Source organism: Lepidochelys kempii, chromosome 3 (assembly GCF_965140265.1).
Source record: "Lepidochelys kempii isolate rLepKem1 chromosome 3, rLepKem1.hap2, whole genome shotgun sequence".
In the NCBI taxonomy this organism is placed as follows: domain Eukaryota; kingdom Metazoa; phylum Chordata; order Testudines; family Cheloniidae; genus Lepidochelys; species Lepidochelys kempii.
This window is the reverse complement of record NC_133258.1, coordinates 89,473,166-89,482,980: the sequence shown is the minus strand read 5'-3', so window position 1 is coordinate 89,482,980 and position 9,815 is coordinate 89,473,166. Positions and strand designations below refer to the sequence as shown.

Here is a 9,815-nt window from a genome sequence, read left to right as displayed (position 1 = left end):
TTTATTTGAGCATAAGCGTTCGTGGGCTACAGCCCACTTCATCGGATGCACAGAATGGAACATATAGTAAGAAGATTTTATATATTACAGATAACATGAAAAGGTGGAAGTTGCCATACTAACTGTAAGAGGCTAATTAATTAAGAGGAGCTATTATCAGCAGGGGGAAAAACTTTTAAAGTGATAATCAAAATGACCCATTTCAGACAGTTGACCTTGGTGGAACTGCTGCTTCTGTTTCCTCTACAGCGTGATCACATGAATCAATGTTGCAGAAAAACTTTTCAAAGAAGCTGTAGTAAAATTGTAGTACAGCTGTAACTCAAAACTGTCACTCCCTTCACAACACGTGTTGGAGGGGTTCCAGTCCTGGCTATCGAGCGAAAATGCAAGTATTTCAGGGTCTAGTGTAGTCATTCTTGGTGTGAGGGCGCAGCTGGCGGCGTGCCGACGGGAGGGGCAGTGCTCCTGCAAAGTGCTCTGGGTGGCTGGACTCTGACTTGGGTCCATATTGTCACGTCCCCGTGCAGAGACAAGGGGAGGTCGCAGAGGGCGGACCGTGCTGGTGGAGAGGCGTGATCCCAGCATCCCCCGCCGCTCGGGCGCCTGGGGGAACGGGCCTAGCCTGAGCCAAGCAGTTGTCTCCAGCGCAGGGGCCGCTCCCCTTGTGCAAGCGGAGCTGGGCGGCGTCTAGCTGCAGGAGGTGGGGGAGGTTCGTCCCGGCAGGAAACTTCCAGCGTGTCCCCCTGGCTGCATCGCGGGAGAGGAAGAGGCGGGGCCGGGATTTTGCCGGGCTGCAGCCCCGCGGCTCTCCCCGGCTCGTAGGGCAGCCGCACCGCCTCTCGGCCGACGCTGGGCAGTGCCCTCCCACGCCGGCAGCGGCATGTCCGGCGACGGGCGGCTGGCGGGCCGCGTGTGCCTGGTGACCGGCGCCTCGCGGGGCATAGGGAAGGGTATCGCGCTGCAGCTGTCGGAGGCGGGCGCCACCGTGTACATCACGGGCCGGCAGCGGGAGCCGCTGGCCCGGGCGGCGGCGGAGGTGTCGGCCCGGGGCGGGCGCTGCGTGCCGGTGGTGTGCGACTCGTCGCGGGAGGAGGAGGTGGCGGCGCTGTTCGAGCGGCTGCAGCAGGCGGAGGGCGGGCGGCTGGACGTGCTGGTGAACAACGCCTTCTCCGGGGTGGGCGCCATCGCTGCCCAGCAGGGGCTGCCCTTCTGGGAGAGCCCAGCCGCCCTCTGGGACCAGATCAACGACACGGGCCTGCGCGGCCACTACCTCTGCGCCCGCTACGCCGCCCGTCTCATGGTGCCGGCCGGGCGCGGCCTCATCGTCATCATCTCCTCGCCTGGCGGCCTGCGCTACACCTTCAATGTGCCCTATGGCGTGGGCAAGGCCGCCTGCGACCGTCTGGCCGCCGACTGCGCTGTCGAGCTGCGCCCCTACGGAGTGGCCTGCGTGACGCTGTGGCCCGGCGTCGTCCGCACCGAGGCTGTGCTTAAGGAGGCCGTGGGCTCGGGACCGTGGGGTGTGCTGCTGCAGAAGGTGATTGGTAATTCAGAGAGCCCCGAAGTGAGCGGCAAGTGCGTGGTGGGCCTGGCATCCGATCCCGCCGTCATGTGCCACAGCGGCAAGGTGCTGCTCACCCCAGACCTCGCCCGCCGCTACCGCATCCGTGATGTGGACGGGAGACCCATCTACAACTACATATCGGTGCGCAATGTGCTCGTGATGCTGATGCCAAGGCTGGCCTGCCTCTTCCGCCTCATCCCAGAGTGCGTCAGCATACCCAAATGGGCTCTCGCACTTTACTCCAGCAAATTCAGTGTCTACCCGCCCCTGCAACCAGCCCCCAAACCTGGAAAAAATGTTTGATGAATTAATAATAAAAAATGTGCCCGTGATGTTTTTGAATTTTCTGTTTCTTCATTCCTTTCTGAAAATGTGTCTTGGGGGTTGAAACTTCCCCTTTGATGCCCAGCAAGTCTTCAGAAATCTTCAAAGCTGCCTTTCCCTAGAACTTATTCCTTTTTGGTGAGGGATGCTCCCTGATTTACATATTAATTTTTCCCTTGGGGAAGAAGGGTTTGGCTGAGTGTTTCAGTGAGCCTTTGAAGTCATCTTCAAAGTTTTGCAATAATTGCTGCCTTTGTTTGTTCCTCATAGCCAAAGAGCAGCTATTCATCCTAGTTCCCCATAATGTGAAGACTTTAGAACTTTTATTAAGTGTACAACTGCTCATCCATTTCCTGGAAGATTTTTAAATTCAGATTTAATCCTTTGCTGTATAAGAGTTTCTCATTAGAATGCTTTGGATACCCATAGATTTTGGAACAAATTTATCAGCTGTAACCCATGTGGTTCCATGACATCTTGGTTTAGAAGAGGAGTTCTTTCTGTATATAATAAAACTGGGATAATGTCCTGGTTTCAGTATAATTGGCTGATTTACCTTCTTACTGCCCCAGAGCCCCTACTTTAGGTCCTGATGCATCTTCCAGGTATAGGCTGTTATGATGAAAGGAAATATCATTTACAAAAATTGTAAAATCAGTCAAGAGAATTTCTGGGAGAAGCTCTTTACTGTAAATTTATTCTGATGATGCTACGAGCTGATGTCTGAGTTTGAGATTGCAGTTTTACTCAGAAAAGTGACTAAAAAATAGCATTGTGGGAGTTTATTTGTCTCAATTATTTTTATTCATATACTCAGTTTACAAATAAAGTTCTGCTTTATGTTTTAATAACTGCTACCACTATAAACTCAGCCTGAGAATTAAGCACAAAACTGTATTTATTAGCTTTCAGCTGGAATGAAGTTTCTTCAAAACAAATTATGATCTCCCACACCCCTGTGTAATCTCCTGTTATCAGTGGGATTGCACAAATGTGACTGACTGGAACTTTGATAACAATTCTGTTGATGATGCACATGTAATCCTTCTGTCAGGTAGAGTTGGCAACAAGAAGGGGTGGGTTCATTATCTAGGAGTTCCTCTTAACAATAAAAGGAGAACGGACTTCAGCTGCCATCCAGTAATCTGGGGAAATTTACCACCAGCCCTGGGCGTGTCTAAGAAACATTACTTCACTACTTCCAAGCACTGAGGATTTATCTACACTATAAAATTAGGTCAACTTTAGTTAGGTTGACCTACAGCCACCAGAGCAATTAAATCAGCTGTCAGTGTCCACACTAGCCTCCATGGTCAGCGCGTGACTCCTCCATTTGGGGAGGCTGTGCATGCCCTGACCATGACTCTGCCTCGAGGCCCACCGCTGTTCATTCTCTTCCCCCAGAAGCCCTGCCCATGCTCCACCCCAGTCCCACTTGGCCCCCTGTGCCTGCCGCTCGTGCCTCTTCACCCGCTCCTCCAGGCCTCCCTCCTGCCGGTCAGCTGGCTGACCACTCAGGTTTTTTTTCCTTCACTAATTTGTATTTAGTTTTTGTAGACACTGCCAGGCTGAAACAGCCAAGAAAAGATTAAGGGCTATCTATCTGTCACATAATTAAGCAGGAGTTTGAAGGAAGGAGTGTCTTCTTACCAGTCATAGAAGTGTGAAATTAAATTAAGGGGCTGTGAATTCCCCTTCACCAAAACTAGTTCATCCTCTGAAGCTCTGATTGGTAGGGGGACAAGCAAACAGGAATTGGGCAAAGAGATATCAGAAAATTCTTACCCAACTTCCTGTGGCAAGGTCTCCAGAGCAGAAGAGGGAGAAGGATGCAGGGGTGTGAACACCAGTTGGTTGCCACTGCTGCTGCTGCAGGGATACAGCGGGACAAGAGTCAGCTCTGGGCTGGGCCTGAGCATGTGGCTGCGTTGAGCCTGCACCATCCTGTACTTGAGAATCAGGAGCCACAAAAGGAAGAAGAACCCAGATTGATGACTGAGAGGGGTGGGGTAGATGTGTCCTGTGTGGTTGGGTGGCACAGCTCCGTAATTGCAGCTGTAGAGGGAGAGCAAAAAGCAGAATTGTCACAAACTTGTAATCATTGGATGTAACAGGAAAACCTTGAGTAGGAGTAGAGAGGTTATTTTACCGCTGTATGTGGACCTGGTGCAACCGCTGCTGGAATGCTGTCTAGTTCGGGTGTCAACAGTTCAATAAGGATGTTGAGAGGGTTCAGAGACGAGAATGATTAAAGAACTAGAAAACCACAGCTCCATAGGGACCATGCCCACCACTGCTCTATAGGGACAGACTCAAGGGACTCAATCTATTTTTAGTTTAACAAAAAGAAGGTTAAGGGGTGACTTGATCACAGTCTGTAAGTACCTACATGGGAACAAATTTGATAATGGGCCCTTCAGTCTAGCAGACAAAAGTATAACAAGATCTAGTGTCTGGAAGTGAAGCTAGACGCATTCAGATTTTTTTTAACAGTGATGGTAATTAACCATTGGAATGATTTACCAAGGATTATGGTGGATTCTCTATCCCTGACAATTTTAAAATCAATATTATATTTTTTTTAAAGAGCTATACTGTAGTTCAAACAGAAATATTTTGGGGAAAGTTCTATGGACTGGGTTATACCGGAGGTCAGACTTGATGACCACAATGGTCCTTTCTGGCCTTGGAGTCTGTGATCCCACAGCTGAGGGGTTGATCAGAGGACCAGATGCTAGGGACAGCCAAGACACAGCAGAGAAGTCTGGGTCAGCACTGGAACCGTGGCAGTGGGTGCCAAATACACCGGAGTCCCAGACTTGGCATGTGTGTTTGCGTTGTTCAGAGACGAGCTGGGGCGGTTTGGATTCTGAAGAACACAAGCCAAAATAGGGAAAGAACAGGTTAAAGAACAGTTAGATGTATTCAAGTAATCAGGGCCTGATGAAATTCACTTAGGGTACTTTAGGAACTAGCTAAAGGAATCTTGGAACTGTTAGCAATTATCTTCAAGAACTCTTGGAGGATGGGCGAGGTCCCAGAAGTGGGGCCAGATTTACACCTTATGTGCTCTTAGGCTCAGCATCTTCAGCACACACCCCTTCCCCACCTACAGCTGACCTTCATGTTTTTCGTAAAAAATTAAACTTTTAACCCACTTTTAACTTTTAGGCACCCCTAGAATGCTGGCACCCATAGGCATGTGCCTACTGTGCCTAATTGGAAATCCAGCCCTGCCCAGAAGGCTGGAGAATGGCAAACATAGTACCTGTGTTTAAAAAGGGGAACGAACTGGACCCAGCGAATTATAGAGCAGTCAGCCTAACTTTGATACCTGGGAAGATACTGGAGCAAATTATTAACCAACTTGTAAGCACCTAGAGGAAAATAGGGTAATAAGTAAGAGCCAACATGGATTTGCCAAGAACAAATAATGCCAAACCAAACTAATTTTCTTCTTTGACAGGATTACTGGCCTAGTGAATAGGGGGAAGCAGTAGTTGTGATATATCTTGATTTTAGTAAGGCTTTTGACACAATCCCACATGACATTCTCTTAAGCAAACTACAGAAATGTGATCTAGATGAAATTACTATAAGGTGGGTGCACAACTGGTTGAAGACCATACCCAAATAGTAGTTATAAAGGGTTTGCTGTCAGTCTGGAAGGGAAGAATCTAATGGAGTCCTGCAAGGGTCTATCCTGTATCCAATATTAGTCAATATTTTCATTAATGACTTGAATAATGGGGTGGAGAGTATGCTTATAAAATTTGAAGATGACACCAAGCTGGGAAGGTTTGCAAGCACTTTAGAGTACAGGGTTAGAATTCAAAATGACCTTGACAAATTAGAGAGTTGGTCTGAAATGAACAAGATGATACTCAATAAAGGTAAGTGCAAAGTACTTCACTTAGGAAGAAAAAATCAAATGCACAACTATAAAATGGGAAACAACTGGTGAGGTGGTAATACTGCTAAAAAGGATCTGGTGATTATAGTGGATCACAAATTGAATAACAATGTGATGCAGTTGTGAAAAAGGCTAACATTCTGGGATGTATGTAAGACATGGGAGGTAATTGTCCTGCTCTACACATCACTGATGAGGACTTGTATAAAGTACTGTGTCCAGTTCTGGGTGCCACATTTTAAGAAAGATGTGAACAAATTGGAAAGGATCCAACGGAAAGCTACAAAAATGATAAAAGGTGTAGAAAACCAGACAAATGAGGAAAAGTTTAAAAAAGACCCAGGCATATTTAGTCTTGAGAAAAGAAAACTATGGGGGAACTGATACGTCTTCAACTATGTTAATGGCTGTTATAAAGAGGACAGTGGCCAGTTGTTCTTCATGTCCACTGAAGGTAGGACAAGAAGTAAGAGGAACAATCTGCAACTAGGGGATGGCACTCTGTACCTCAAAGCAGTATCCTGGAACTCCCATATTCACCAGTGTCATATAATTATGATATGTTTTGTACAAAGTATGCCTTGGGAGATAACATTTTAAAAGCCTTGATCTATTTAACATTAATATCCTGTTGGATTGTGTGTGTTATCAATGTGTGGGGAGTTATGATGTTTTGCTATGTGTGCATTACTGAAATATGTTGTGTGGTTGGGAACACCCACAACCAGCCTTTCAGGTACAACAATGGATTAGCCGGACATGCTGATGGCCAATTAAAGAGAATCCACTGTCCCAGGAACTGTATACAATGGATGCTTCTCAGAGAGGGCATGTAGACAATGGAGACTGCTTGACCCACATCATAACAAAAGATCTTTACAGAAAGCTGAAACTATAAAGAGGGGAAGTGACATCATCACTTGGCTTCACTCCCTCCACAACTCAACACCTGGAAGAAACATCTAGAGCAGGGATTGGCAACTTTTGGCACGTTGCACGCCAAGTTAAGCCCCCTGGTGGGCTGGGCCAGTTTGTTTACCTATTGTGTCCATAGGTTTGGCCGATCACGGCTCCCATTGGCCAATGGGGGCTGCAGGAAGCGGCACGGGGCGAGGGATGTGCTGGCTGCCACTTCCCGCAGATCCAATTGGCCTGGAGCAGCAAACTGCGGCCAGTGGGAGCCGCGATCAGCCAAATCTGCAGATGCGGCAGGTAAACAAACCAGTCTGGCCCGCCAGGGGGCTTAACCTGGCTGGCCACGTGCCAAAGGTTGCCAATCCCTGATCTAGAGGACAAAAACATTGAACTGGGGAGGGTAGCCCTGGGCTGGCAGAGAATTCCAGCCTGTGTATTGAAGATCTGTGACTTGTTTCTATCATCTACCAGGCTGAGACACTGCTTGATTCAGATTTAGTTTATAGAACTCAGATTGCGAATTTATTTAATTTCTTAGGTAACCGAATTTGATCTCTATGCTTACTACTTATAATCACTTAGATTTATTAACTACAAAAAGATAGATTTTGTTTTATATTTACCTAAACAAAGGGTTTTGCTTGAGTGCTTGGGAAATCTCATCTCAGTTTACAAAAGCTAGTGTGTTTCCTCTCCACATTGAGGGAGGGGCAGACTGGGTAATGAACTTACACTTCTGACCAGGGCAAGATGGTACAATTCTGGGGTGCAAGGCTGGGGAGCTGGGGTGAACTGCCTGGAGCCTCTCTTTTGCTGGTTCATGAGTGGCTGGGAGAAGCATTCATTGGATGTGCCCCTGCCAATGGATGTCTGTGTAAGCGCAGTGCCTGGAGAGATTTGTAGCTTGCCAACAGCTTACCGTGTGAGAGGAAGTTTAGATTGGTGGGGCAGATGGCTCAGCAATCCCACAGTCCCTGTTGTACCCCGGGGACCCTGTTACAATTAGGGGGATTTAGGTTAGATATTAGGAAAAACTTTCTCACTATAAGGATAGTTAAGCACTAGAGGTTGTGGAATTCCCATCACTGGAGGTTTTTAGACAAACACCTGTCAGGGATGGTCTAGGTATACTTGGTCCTGCCTCAGTGCAGGGAACTGGACTAGGTGACCTCTCACAGTCCCTTCCATCCCTGCATTTGTATGATTCTATTATTGTCTATTACTAATCAAGATAAAAGGATAAAAGGAGTGTTTTACTGCTAATGGGGTTAGATAGACAAATTATTGGACAGACGAGGAAAGGCTACATATATAACCACCCTAGATATCACCAAGGGGTGTTTACTGATATCTTGTCCCCAGATTGCTGGGTAATAAAATACATTTCCTACTTCCTTTGGATTGAACTAGTTTCAAGCTCTTTTATTTGGGCTCTTTGGAAGAGATGAACCCCAAGGTGATGTGCAGGTATCTGGCTCTGTAGCCCTATGATTTCATGGTATGCTACACACCCACGGTGACTTGTGTGCATGCAGATTTCTTCTCTTGGAAAGGGGAAGGCTTATTGGATGGACAGAGATAATGTTCTGGGCCCCACTTTTGATAGGAGGGTGTATCTTATGGTGAAATAGCCAGGAAAGGGTTAAGGGCTGCCTATCTATTACAGCAGAGGTTTGAAGAAAGGGGTGTTCTCTTGCCAGGGCTTACAGAGAAAAGGGGAAAGGCTTTGGGGGCCAACAGCCTGCTTTGCTTAGGGGAATTGCTTTGTTTTGTGGTACTGTTGTTCTAGAAAGAGATCCAGTACTGATTTAGAGACTGCAAGTGATGGAGAACGCCCACATCCCTAAGTGAATTGTTCCTGTGATTAATCAACCTTACTATTAAAAATATGCATATTATTTCTAGTCTGAATTTGTGTAGCTTAAGCTTTCAACCAATGGATCTCATTTGTAACTTTAACATTCTATGACTTTCCCCCCCCTGTGATTTAACCTTATTTTCTCTCTCTGCTTTTTCTGGTTTTGCCTTAGAGCCCAATATTCCCTCTTTCCAAATTCATTTGACTCTCCCTCTAACCTTCTTCTGGTTCATTGTTCAGGATTGAGTCTTTAATTACCAAGGATCGGGTTAACAAGGACAAAAACACCTCTGTTTATTTCTTTTATTGCTCTCTTTGGATATGTTGAGATAATTGGACCTACTATTTACCCAAATTATGAGCTCAACTGTAAACAGTGAGTGAAAGTTTATCAAAGGTCACAATAAGTTATAACAACAAATGTTGATGGGAAAAGATGCAAAAGGGAGACAGACTGAATTAGTCCAAACCAAAAGGCCTACTGATAATAACTCAAGGACTGCATTAAGATCATGCCTGGTACAGAAGAGTGTGGGACTGGAAATCAGTGGACCAAAATTACAGTATTGGAAATTAGGCCGAACTGGTGAACAAAATAATGAGATGGGCTATTCTACTCACCACTCCCTTTCTTACAAAGAAAAGACTTTGAGGGGAAAATTAGCAGAAGAAGCTGTCTGATAAAAACTGCTGTCTGGGAGATGGGTGAACAGGAAAAAAAGTGAGCCTAATCATGCTAGATACCACCCCCACCATCTCCTCAAACCCAGGATCCACAGCATCACTATTGGGACTTCATCACCCTAACCCTGAGAGACGTCCTGACCAGACGGGGCCAGAGAGAGAGCGGAATCCAGATGACATCGCTATCTCCACCTCTACCTGCTCTGTCTAAGTCGCAAACGCTCCCTGGGATGTGAAACTGTGTCAGTCCCCCATCCCACTCTTCCTCTGTCTCAATCTGTCTTTTTTCTATCTTTGCTGTTCTTTTCTCTCCCCTTTTGTGTGGGCTTGTCTTTGTGTTTTTTTCTGGGAAACAGGATCAGACTTTAACAGCAACAATTACAGCTCCAGCCCAGCTCAACTAAGTTTTTCTCTTTTCCTCCCAGCTGGACAGTTATTACCATCTAAAAGACTGTCAAACAAGGCATTTTTCCCCCTTCTAAAGACTATCTAAAGGGAAATGGAACAAAACATGTTGTTAGAATGAAAGCCTTATTAATACTTCTAATTTCAAA

General features: G+C 46.5%; 1 protein-coding gene across 1 annotated transcript; it reads left to right on the top strand.

Moving 5' to 3' along the window:
* Nucleotides 1-425: 425 nt before the first annotated feature.
* DHRS1 (dehydrogenase/reductase 1) lies at nt 426-1,899 on the top strand. Its single transcript, XM_073337132.1, has one exon. It carries the CDS (start codon nt 884-886, stop codon nt 1,868-1,870), a length of 987 nt encoding a protein of 328 aa, XP_073193233.1. The 5' UTR covers nt 426-883; the 3' UTR covers nt 1,871-1,899.
* The last annotated feature ends 7,916 nt before the right edge of the window (nt 1,900-9,815 follow it).

Excerpts from the sequence above, each read along its gene's own strand:
- DHRS1 (XM_073337132.1), top strand. The coding sequence starts at position 884 with ATGTCCGGCGACGGGCGGCTGGCGGGCCGCGTGTGCCTGGTGACCGGC.